General features: G+C 38.2%; 3 protein-coding genes across 6 annotated transcripts in view; all 3 read right to left on the bottom strand.

Moving 5' to 3' along the window:
- Nucleotides 1–6395, bottom strand: part of LOC140952952 (uncharacterized) — a 28547-nt gene extending 22152 nt beyond the window's left edge. The window contains exon 1 of one of the 4 annotated variants that reach the window (XM_073402414.1): nt 4951–6395. In XM_073402414.1, the coding sequence (XP_073258515.1) occupies nt 4951–6373 (1423 nt within the window). In that variant the 5' untranslated portion in view covers nt 6374–6395. Of the gene's footprint in view, nt 1–1025; nt 1265–1443; nt 1571–4950 lie in introns of those variants that run through there. The other 3 variants (XM_073402415.1, XM_073402416.1, XM_073402417.1) reach the window with 3 other exon arrangements.
- LOC140953388 (uncharacterized) lies at nt 6377–7148 on the bottom strand (the record flags this gene model as incomplete). Its single annotated transcript, XM_073402872.1, has 1 exon — nt 6377–7148. A coding segment is annotated over exon 1 (678 nt), but the record flags the coding sequence as incomplete, so codon positions are not given.
- Nucleotides 7149–9796: 2648 nt separating this feature from the next.
- LOC140953387 (THO complex subunit 5 homolog) lies at nt 9797–12340 on the bottom strand. Its single transcript, XM_073402871.1, has 4 exons — nt 12335–12340; nt 11932–12022; nt 10739–10835; nt 9797–10001 (listed from the first exon to the last, which is right to left on the bottom strand). The coding sequence occupies exons 1-4, from the start codon at nt 12338–12340 to the stop codon at nt 9938–9940; spliced, it is 258 nt and encodes an 85-aa protein (XP_073258972.1). The 3' UTR covers nt 9797–9937.
- Between the last annotated feature and the right edge of the window lie 76 nt (nt 12341–12416).

The following is a 12416-nucleotide window of genomic DNA, read 5'->3' as shown; positions in this document are numbered from 1 at the left end:
TAGAGTGTACTTGGTACAAATGTAAACAAAAACTAGAACAAGTTTTACAAGTGTGGACACAACCCTTGAGCTTTCCACAAGGCTACCTAAACTCACTCCAAATAAAGCAATTCTTGCTGAAGGTAAATGCTAAGAAGATTTCCTGAAATATTTTATCGAACACAAGGCAATAGTGTAAGCAAATATGCCCTAAAAGAAAAGCATTTGTCCCATAAACTATATAAACTATATGCAATTGTAACACTAAATGTAATAAAAACTGTTTAAATCAGCCAAGTGACTACTGACTACCAGTAACAACTTTCACTGTTAGCACCCCACTGCTCACCTTGTATAATTTACATATATATGCAATTTACTGGAGATCAAAATTACATGTTAAGAATGTAATGAGTATCAACAAATATCCAACACCTCAATCTACTACAACTCTATGCATGGTAGCAATATTATATCAGCAAAGAGAAGAATTAAGTCTCTAAGGAGGAAACCCAAGGATGTAATCGTGTGCCACAGTTTGTTTGGCTAATATCAATCCTTGGGTGAGTATAAGCTGCCTATGAACACCATCAGAATGTAAGTTATATGTCAAAGCAAAACTCTAAACATTCTTACTATTAATAATGAGTGTCTATTTTCATTATTTTTTTTTTCATTATCATTAAACATCCAAGCTTGGCCGAGAAACAAAAAACGAAAACATGTGGAGTATGTATACGTAGAGTAATGGCAGTAATCTGCTCTTTCTTATGCATGAAGTTCTGTCAGTCTTCTCATCGACACAACTTTGGCAAGCATAAATATTTAAGCTACAATATTATTATTGTTGGCAAAATACATTTTAACATCAAGAATCTAGTGCCATTTTATGACACTAAATGGTAAGATCAGTTTACAACAAGGCTTCTACATGAAAACATAATGCGATAAATTTACAAATCCCAATCACAATTTCAAAAATGAAGTCAATATTCCAAGCTGACTTGAAACAACTGCTACAGTATTCAAGCACAAGATTGACAAACCTCCAAATGAATCACTCATTCCTAGCAGAGAAGAGAAAACACAGGCAAAACTGAAACTTTGCTTCTAAAAAAATTTCACACACTAATATCCCACGTATGAGTGCCTTCCTTTAAGAAAGAGTAAGGAATGAACACCCTCGTAAGCAATACAAAAGGTATAACTTTCATGACAATTTTACTGTCACAATGAAAATCATCGTTAATAGTTATTTATGGCAATTCTGTGGAATTAGGTCCTTTTTTCCTATATTTCATGCTACATTGCCTATAAAAAGAATTTTAAAGACTATAATTTATTATTGTCAAAATAATTTGCACCCTAAAATTATCCACTTTTCAACTAACCAGATAACCAACACATTACGTGCATAACTACAGAAATACTGAACTGTCTACTTTGAGAACAATAGATACTCACCGCCTACTTCTATCTCTATAAGGAAGTGAAGAGGACGTTCCACCACTTCTAATATAAGCATCTTTTAGATAACAAATTTTTCAAAATGTTTTCCTTGCAGCATGCAAATTTTCAAGTACGACGGAAAGAACATCAACAAAGGATGTGATATTTCAATGAACAAGACAATTTACAATCCTTGAAGAATAACTTTTAAAAATCAGGGAACATACAAGTTATCCCTTTATTGTTGCCCAATATTTAAAATCTTAACATCTCAAACATTCTTCGCAGAACCAACTGTGAAGTTAACTATAAATCATGATAATCAACCAGAAAATTGAACATTTTACTTTGAATTAATTTGATTTTGAACTGAAATTACCTATGACAAATTCTATTTTTTTATTTCTTTATTTTCCCGATTGTGTGACTGAATATTAACTTTTATTAGAACATGATATTGGGCCAATATCACAACAGTGCTAATATCACTGGTAATGAAGATTCAAATTTTCATGGAAGCCTCAATATAATCCAATTGGCTTTCAGGGCTAATATAAGATTGTCATTCATGAATGAATCATTTTTGGTATTTCGTGCTCAAAAACTGTCAAAATTAAGTGCTATTGTGATATTGGAAAGGTAATTTAATGCAAAATCATGTCCAATAACATGAAATCAACAACTGTGAAAATGTGAACATAAACAAGGCATTCTAGTTAAACACATAACAAAGGAAATGAACCCAATGCAACCAGAAAATGGCAAAAATTGAAAGAAAAGAATAAACTATGAAGGTAAGTTTTTTACTTTACTAAAACATGGAAAACATGGCATACAAATAACTCTAATAAATAGAAACTGTGTATATGGCCAATGAGTGAAAAGCTACAGAGTAATTCAACATTTTAGAAAACAAGTGACAGTTTTCATTTTTTGACATGTGAAAATGAGTTCGACCATGACTCATTTTACTGCTAATTGACTGCCCATAAAAAGAACAATTAACAGAAATAGAAGTGAATGACAGTTTTGATAACAATGATGTAAGCATAAAATTGACTTCATTGTAACCACTGCTTTTTTCGTATGCCCATTTACAAAATATTCTGCGAGGATAAGGTGAACACTCAAAATGATAATATGCGGTTCCAGAAAATATCCATACCCCTCCTCCTTCCCGCCTCCATAGAGGAAAGGATTAGTTACAATAATTTACCAGAATAAATAAACTGATTTCCAGATTGCCTGTGTGGGCAAACACTGCCTTTATTTAACATCTCTCAAAAAACCAAAATACAATCAAATTCTGTGAGATATCAAAGGCATCATGAAAAAAGTAGTGTCTACATGAACTGCATACAGTTATTTCCAAAGGTGCTTAAATAGCCAAATTTGTCACCATTGTAGGGTGAAAACAAGCACGGTGTTCCACTTTTTTAATCATGTTCTCATCATCCTCTTGAATAGTTATCACAGTGTACCAAGTTTCATTGAAAACCAACATTTTACTGTATGTCAGGTTATTTTATAAGGGAATTACCCTTACCTTTCTCCTTGTAATATCAATACTGTGGTATTTAACAATACTAAGAATCACGTTTTGCTAGCTAAAGTTGTTTTGTCTGGATATTTTTGACCAAGTAGTTGGATTTTACTAAAACAATAATATTCCCCTCGCCCTTATGGCTTCTGAGTCATGAGCCCATTCGGGCTCTGAGTCAACAGCCCATGAGGCTGAAGGCCGAATGGGCTATTGACTCAGAGGCCATAAGGGCGAGAGGAATATTATTGTTTTAGTAAAATCCAGCTCCTTGGTCAAAAATATCGAGACAAAACAACTTTAGCTAGCAAAACGCGATTCAGCCGCCATTGTTTTGGTTTTCAAAGCCGGCGCTTCTCTTTACTAGTGGGCTATAACATATAGTAGCTCAACCAATCAGAATGCAGGATTGATAATAGACCACTAGTTGGATTTACTAAGATCTGATAGACACCCTATCCCAAATAAATACCTCTTTTTAAAAAACTTAAAACTTAAAAGTTTCTAAACGACACCCTTCCCTAATAAACGCCCACTGTCTAATAGACAACTGCTCCAAAATACTAGGAAATGGAAAAATCATTGAACTTATTAACAAGAGTTTTTTCATTGCATCTTGTTCAGTGTCAAGTTTAAAGTAAGGATTCTGACATCGCAGTTGAGATTTAAGAAACCACATGGATCTCTTAACAGCCTAGACATATCACTGGACTGGATAGCCTGCATAGTGGGTGGGATTTGTTTTAGCTGTTATGTTATGAAGAGCATGGGGATAAGTCAAGTCCATTGCAGGTTTCTCACTCACCACCCAAAGCCCTCCCCCCCCCCCCCCCCACCCTCCCTCCTCTCACACACACACTCACTGATCCAAAGGCCAGCTACATGAATGCAGGCTCTTGTCACAGTGTAAAGAAAGTCACTTTCAGCCAAGCTGTAGCTAACATGTACTAGCCTACGAATCATTTTAACTTGTGGCCAAAACATTTTGATGATCAGGACTGATTAAGTTCTTCTGTAATCTGAATAATTTCCCCACAAAACTTCACTCTTCTGTTGGGCAAGTTAAGAACAGAATTCACTGGCAATTCACTGACAATTCTAAATTTCACCTTTTTCATACATCCATTCCAAAAAAGGAAAACTACTTTTAATGTCATTTTGTTGACATTAAAATCATCCTTGCTAAAGGCTGGTTTTCACTAGCGACTGAGTCGGAGTCAGGTCGTAAGCGGAGTCGTAAGAGAGCTTATGACCTAGTGAAAATCAAAAATCGGAGTCATAAGCGCGACGGAATTGGAGTCAGAAGAATCAGAATGTTTCCATTTCTTCCGACTCTGCTTACGACTCCGTCGCTTACGTTCTGCTCATGATCTAGTGAAAACCAGATTGTCGTAGTCGGAAGCAGAAGCGGAAGGATAAACCGATGACAATGCAGGTTCCCACGTTTTGTGATCGGTTTGGTTCTTCTGCTTCTGCTTCCGACTCCGACAATCTGTTTTTCACTAGATCATAAGTGGAACGTAAGTGATGGAGTCGTAAGTGGAATCGGAACGCTGATTTCACTAGATCATAAGCTCTGCACTTCTGATTACCACCCTGACTCCGACTCTGTCGCTAGTGAAAACCAGCCTTAATTTAACTTTCTATGTAAAATATTTTTTTGAATTTTGAACTTGAGAAAGATGTAAGTGAGGCTAATTCTAATGTAAAAAGTTAAGAAGACACAGCTTGCAGCCATTTTTGGAATGGGTCTGTGCTGCATGGGTATAACCCAATCTTAAAATAAGTTATTTAAGGATCAGTACATCTGCAAGCCCTTAGATGAGATATTAAATTTCATTACTGACCATCACTCAAAGAATACATGAAAGGAAAATCAAAGTGTTAAGTCCTTCTGTCTGTAGTTATAAATGATTTCTTTGCATTGAGAGATCAGTCTGAGGATGATCTGTAATGCAGTCTTATAAAAACAAAGAACATACCTTTATCTTGCTTCATTTTCTGTCTTGCAGAATCCAAGTCTTCAAATGTGAGGTCTTCATCATCTAAACTAACATCATCTAACACAAGGTCAAGATCTTCCTCCTCATCAGAATAATCACTATACTGTAAATCACCACCATTCTCAACAGGAGAACTGCCATCTGATTCCTGTTCTTTTTGTTGAAGGTTAAATGTGTCTTGTTCAGCCTCAAACGAAGATTTTGACAAATTAGCCTCGTCTGAACTATTTTCTGTGTCATAACCATGGAGCATTGAGTCTCTCACGACTTCACCATCATATTCAATAACAACTTTTGGTAAAGTAACTTGTGGGCTTCCCTCCTGCATGTCTGGTCTGTCATTTAAACCAATGTCAATAACGGCCCTAGAATCTTTGCTTAATTCCTTTTTCAAATAATCTGATTTACTTCTGTACATACCTGATCTATCTGAGACAACAAATGGAGCTGTTTCATTTGTTTCAACTTCAATAACTTTTTCCTCACTGTTTCTAACATCATATTCCAACAAGACTGTAGGCTCTGGGCTTGTCCTATTCAGGGCAAACTTGTCTGATAAGCTAGGATGTTGCCTGCAATTCTCCACATTGCTTTGACCTGCACTATGTTTTGATGCCAGTAATGATGAGCCGGTTACTGGTTTAACTTTCTTTTCAGGTGCAAACTCATTTCTTTGAAACCTATTTTTTGTGTTACTCCCTGACAAACTCAACCCATCTGTTTGTATTTCTGTTGCGTTGGTAAGATGCGCTGGCAAATCCTCGCCAGGTAGAAATTTACCAGCTTGAACACCATGCAATCTTTCAGAACTTAGCTGGCTCTGATTTTCATCGACCTTTGATAAAGAATCTGTACTTTGAGTTTCAACAGTACTCACAGTGTTGGTCATTTCTGACTCATCAACTAAAGAAACTGGTTTAAAGCGTCTACGGCGAGATGATGGACTTTTGTCAACAGATTTACGCTGTCTGGAACTGTAAGGTGTATCATATTTGGACAGTCGTGATGCTATGGCAGAATCTAAAGATGTCTGCCTTTCCGACAATGCAACTCCAACTTTGGCCATTCCTGTAGAAGCGTGATTTTCCCCGGACCAAGTTCTTCCATATCCTTGCCACTTTGCTATTCTTGATGACGAACTGGACATATCTGAAGATGTTGTAGCTCTTCCCTGCTTAGTTCTGGTAAATCTCTTTACTTCATCTGAGTTGTCAATAGGGCTACCTAACGTTCTTGACAGATTAGAATTCAAGCTTTTTCCATTCACTGTTTTCATTACCTTTCCAAATGAGGATCCTTGCATTGAATGTTTTGCGTCTCTACGAAGCGTTTCATTTGGGTCAGAAGCTGAGACATCGTCTTCTAAAGGAGGTAATGATGAAGGTAAAGGCGGAGGTTCCATAGTTGCCGGATTGTTGTGCTCTTCAGAGTTATGTGTCAAATCTGTAATGTTCCCAACGAGGTCAGATTTCTCGGGGACATGATCTGCGTTCATGCGGTTTAGGTTTCTATTAGGCTTTGGAAGAATTTCTGGGCGATCTACCTGATGTCTATTTCTTATCCTCGGCGATGTTCTTGGCGAAGTTCGCGAAACGGAAAGCTCATCACTCGAAATCGAAAAACCGACATCATTAGTGATCATAAGAGCTGGAGAAAATGCTGTTCTTTCTTTCACTGCGTTCAAACGATCATTTGAAACATCTCTTTGATAGTTAGACTGTTTCGAGTTATCTGCTTCCAAAGATGACTTAGATAAATGCACAGATTCGCTTCCAAGCGAGTCTTGTTCAAATTTCCTTCGCGCCAAAGGAGAAGGTGATCTTCTGCCGGGATTTCGAGGTCGTGTTTTCGTCAAATTATCAAGTGTATGTTTTGTTTGTACAGGCAGCAGTGAGCCCTTGTCATCTACCAAACTTAGAGAAGTGTTAAAATTATCTTCAACAGGACCGTTTTCATTTTTTGTCGACAGGTTTTTCGAGTGACCAGTTGACCTGGTGTATGAAATTCCGAATGGTTTCTTGGTATCAGGTTTCGACAGCCCAGGCAACGCAAAAGCACTTGAAGGCAAAGGTCTTTTAGCCATTTTGCAAAAGTTTTGCTGTAGTTAGAACAGTGAAAAACGCCATAAGTAACTGCTTTGGTAAAAAATTGACAACCAAAACAAATTAACAGTGGATGCTCCGGCGCGAGTAACCATACTCAGCTGTGCATTCGATTACGGTGCATAATTTATGCAAATACATGGAATAGATTAGTCCCACGACATGCCTTTGTCACGACGTTATGATTGACACCTACTCTCTCTTTCTTTCACGTTGCGAGCAGAGGCTCTTAGGGTAGCGTTGACTCTGTGTTTACGCAGAAGCCTATGTTTTACTGTAGACCAGGAGCCAAATCCACACTTGTACTCCAACCAATCATTTTCCACATTTCTTGATACTGGCCAGGGGCGTAGCCAACCATTTTTTTCCTATTTTGAGCCCGAGTTGTTGTAGAAGTCCAGAATTACGGCGGGGCCGAAGGGCGTGAGGACATAGCAGAAAGCCACGTTAACACTCACCTTACAGCACAGTTAAAGAGTGTTTCTGTTCTATTAATCGGTAATGCTTATTGCATATTACAACCGATATGAAAATAAGTGAATAAATAAATAAAATAAATATTAGATATACTACGTTACAATATACACCACGTGGCGTGTTTCAATAGACAAACAAATTTGTGGGCTGCAAATAACGACTACAAAGTGGGATCAAATTAATATAGTGAAATTAATCAACTAATTAAACTATTTAAGTTAAGCAGACTGATATGGTGGCCCACAACTGTCACGGCAAAACCAAAAACCTCACGGCAAAAACAAAAACATCACGGCAAAAACAAAAACCTCACGGCAAAACCAAAAACCTCACGGCAAAACCAAATACTTCATAGCAAAAACAAAATAGCTTTGGTTTTGCCGTGGGTATTTGGTTTTGCCGTGAAGTATTTGGTTTTTGCCGTGAAGTTACGTTTTTGGTTTTGCCTTGAGATTTTCGGTTTTGCCGTGAGGTTTTCTGTTTTGTCGTGAGGTTTTTGGTTTTGCCGTGAGGTATTTTGTTTTTGCCGTGAGGTTTTTGGTTTTGCCGTGACAGTTGTGGGCCACCGTAGGGGGTATGGACTGGAGCCGTAGCGCCACGCACTAACCCCTGCGCTAAAGGATGCTGGGCTTGTAGCATGAACTATTTCCTGAGGAAGGCTGTTCCACATTGGAATTGGATTAGTCCGTGGAAAAAAGGAAAATTTAAAAATATCCGTTCGCGCAAGGAGGTGATTAAATTTCATATCGTGTGATGGCTGGAACTACGCTAGAGACTGGCCAGGAAGTGGGTGGGCCCGCCCATGCATAGCCTGTGTTCTCGTGCCCTTTAGAAAAAGGCCTATGTCATTACTTATTGCCCCGAGAAACCAAATACAAAGTGCTCCTGTACAGTTTTGAAGAAAAATATTCAATAAATAGAAGAATTGAAGTTCTGCGCAAAACGTTTTCACTTTTTGAAAAAGATAACGACAATTACTAATTCAAATAATTACAATGTAAAACATTACAGATCTCATTGTGTCATTGATATTAATTTGTTTCTTAATTCAAAGCACTGCGAGATAAATAAAACTAATTGACAGTTAACAAAATAATCGGAGAATTAATAAGATGAGCTATAAAGTATCGACTGGAAGTGATTTGAAGTCAGCTATTTTAATTTGGATGGAAAATACCAAGACATAGCTCCTTACTTCACCCTTTCGGCAGCTTCCATTCAAAGGCGCGCATTTGTGATACAGGCTAAGCAGCACGTAGATCGGAATTTAATTATAAGTTACTTTTTCTTGGAATGAAAGATTCTGTTGCCACCTCGACTGAAGCGAGGGACCGGGAGGCGAGAAGTTTATAAGTACGTTACACGTTCGGTCATTATTACTGAGAGCGCTTTCGATTGACATGTACAGTACACCGTTTAGGAGTAAAAGAACACGGAATAGTCTCTCAAAATCACTTGTTCTGGCTTTCGTCGCAGGGCAAAATCCAGAAATCTGGTGGACATTAATCACTGAATGAATGTAGCATTTTAATGGTATTGGTTAATTTGCGTTTGAAGAGAATTCCCAAATTTCTTCTCATTCTTACTCCATAATATTATCCATCGAATGCGACCCAATACTCGGCGGAAGAGCAAAGGTATAATCCTATTTTCAAAATGTTAACTAACTAATCAGCCCTGTGGGGTGGTCATGGTCGCTTACGAGAAGTTGTTGAGTCTAAGGGGTTCGGATAGTGAGGATGATGCGTAAGTGAAAGGCACGTGATTTGTAGCTCAGCCGCCCTTCCTCTCCCCAGTTTCCTCACGTTTTATTTTCGTGTTCGCGCTTTCTCAATAGGCCATTTCCTAGTTCCCCCGGGCCTCTGTATCAAAACGAGGTTAAGTGTTCAGCCTTTGATATGAAATCTCATGCAAGTAAAACTCATTTTCACAAGAAAGGTTGTGCACTTGGCCTCCTTTTGAAAGTGAGGGCTTTTGGAACTCGGAAGTGGTCTAATTCGCGGACCCGACTATCCCGGACGGCCTGGAGCAGGCTGAAGAGGTTCTAAATATAGTGATTTGACCAGGAAAAGTTTGGAGTTTGAATTGGTGAACAGTTTATCAGTGATAACAACCCTCATTTGGGTGTTTTAGGATTGTAGGTAGAACTTAAATTCGCTCCTGACCGATTACACAAATGAGTTCAATACCGTTACACCTTATCAAGACAACATTGATCATTGCTGACAAATAAATAAACACAGACATTCTTTAAGAACGGAGAATTTAATTGCGCACAATGTTAAAGACTCATTACAGAAGTGCAGTTTTGTAGACGGTTCTTATAAAGATTTCCATGAGACACAAGTTTTAAGAAACTATTTCAAATTCGTGTAGTGCGGCTACTGTCATCTCTGGGTAAACAATCCTTGATTTGAGTCGTATTTTAAAGGGAGTCCGCGATCTCTGCCCCTACAGAAAAAACAAACAAACAAACACACCGGGCTGGCGTGAGCTTCAGTATTCACTTCAGCTTGAAACAACACTTGTAAGTAAAGAGGCTATCTCGCACTATTTACTTTCTTCTAAAATCGAATTCCGAAAATAAAGGTCCACGTTTATAATATCCTCGTTACAAAGCCCCTTTAACGTATCCGCACTCAATTGCAGGATGAGGGTAGAGGGATGAGGGATTTTAAGCACTCGCAATGGGAGACAGCAACACGAGACGAGCATACAATACAAACAAGAGCTGTGTCGAAAATCCCGTTAAGTGAGCTAATGGAAGGTGGTCTCACAAGGAGGTTTGGACTTTCGTGATGGATAAGAAAAGTATGCTTCTACATGAGAGTCCAACCTTCTTTCCTCTCAGGCCATGTTAAAGCCTGCAAGGATCCATGAATTGCTGCGAACATGGATAATAATATAGATCATTACCCATGCTACGAACAAGCTCAGCATTTCGAGTGGCGGGTCAATCGAGCTGCGAGAGAACATGGTCACGTGGTAAAAATTGACGTTGATTGTAAAAGCGATTCTAAATGTTCGTATTATGGACCTTTAACGAGGTGGGGGGTGCTGATAGGATTTGAAAGGGTCATGTGAAAAAAATAGGGGGCACCTAAAAGAATAAGGGAAGGGGGGGGGGGGGTCACGTGAAATATTTTTGCAATACTGATAAAATAGAATGGTCCCTCATCTACACTTACTTTTTGACGCGAAGAAAGAACTTTTCCCGACAGAAAGTTTCCGCACCGTCCACATATTTCAAACTGCCACTCTCCCAATATATATCAAAACACATCTAAAGGAGAAAACTCACATTAGAAACGCCAGTACTCTAATTTTGTTTTCAATATTTTTATTGCTTGTGATATCTTATAAGCCTAAAGAGAGAAGAAATAAAGATTGTTTTTGGTCGACTCGTTATGGCAAGAGCTGATTTTTTTTCACGCTGACCGAAATTGGGGCGGTAGTTTCAGCCCAGGGTGTCCAGCAGCATGGTTGCTCAAAAAAGTAGGAAAATAGGAAACTCAGGGTTGAGAAAATAGGAAAAATAGGAAACTTTGTATTAAAAATAGGAGAAAAATAGGAAAATCAATAGTACTTTCATTGACAAAGATAGCCTCCCTGCAGCTCATCAGGGTTATAATAAAGGCTACGAGTCCTCAGCTTTCTACGTTTGCAGGATTTAGATCAACTTTCGCGGCTTAGAAGGAGTGAAAATGATCAGAAACGTTTAGTTTATCGGCCCAGTTCAGCTGATAATCAGAATGATATGCTTGACTATAGGTCAAGCGTGGTTCTATAATCAATGGTGGTCATATGCAAATTCCCTTTAAGTTGGCAGCCAATCTTTGAAAAGCTTTGAAGAGTGAAATTTCTATTGAAGGATACCGAACTAGGACTAAAACGTCCTATGGAAAGCTTTCCTTCCATTAATCTGCAATCAGTAGCTGGTTGAGAATATGCTTGTCTGAGTCAAAAGACCGTATAGTTTTAAGTACGGAACCAGGCTTTCCGCGGTGTACGCAAAATGACACTGATCCATTTGATACCAGATTGTAAGTGTGACGGGAATAGGCTCAAAAAATAGGAAAAAATAGGAACTGGACACCCTGTCAGCCTTAAATTTATATATATCCTTCCAACAAGTGACCAGTTTGAACTATGATTTGGTTTCTATAAAAATAAGGGTGACTTCAACTGTCATAGCATCTCTTGTAACTCCATTTTAGAACCAAGCATGGAAACAAGCGCGCACAAGAAAAAAGATAATATCTTTAACAATGGTGAGCATCCAATCCACGACCTCCGGATTAGATCACCTTCTCCAATGTTTATCCATGAGGTCAGGATTTGATTAAATTTAAACAGTGTCTTTTTAACCTCTTGAGGATTGGCAAACGGCGTAGCTGATTGGTAAGGAGATTGAAGGAAGAGTCAATGGCAGTAAGCTCTGGGTAAAAGACATTCACTTCTTCTTTCAGAGCCTGTTACAAAGACTGAATCATAAAATGCAACATATTAGCAACAAAATACATGAGATGCTGAATAATATATACTCCAATGAAGAACAGAGCTAAAATGAGGAGATGCAAATGACTTGAATGGTGCACTGCAAAACATCAGGGTTGGGCAGGGTTGGGTGGGGGTCCACCCACCCCTCCTGCAAGAGACTTGATTTTGTCACTATAGTTAAATGCGAGAAAATCAAAGCAATTAATTTTTTAAATTTGGAGCAAAAATGCAGCCTAGCAGTTTTGTCCTCTTGGGCCAACGTCTATAATAGTAGTTCTACTTGCCGCCATTTGCTTTATTTATTTTTATTTTATTTTATTAGCTTTGCCGAAGAAACAAACAAAAAAAACATACAACGTAATTAAA

This window comes from Porites lutea, chromosome 11, assembly GCF_958299795.1.
Source record: "Porites lutea chromosome 11, jaPorLute2.1, whole genome shotgun sequence".
Lineage (NCBI taxonomy): Eukaryota > Metazoa > Cnidaria > Anthozoa > Scleractinia > Poritidae > Porites > Porites lutea.
The sequence above is the reverse complement of the archived record's forward strand: the minus strand, read 5'-3'. Positions and strand labels throughout refer to the sequence as shown.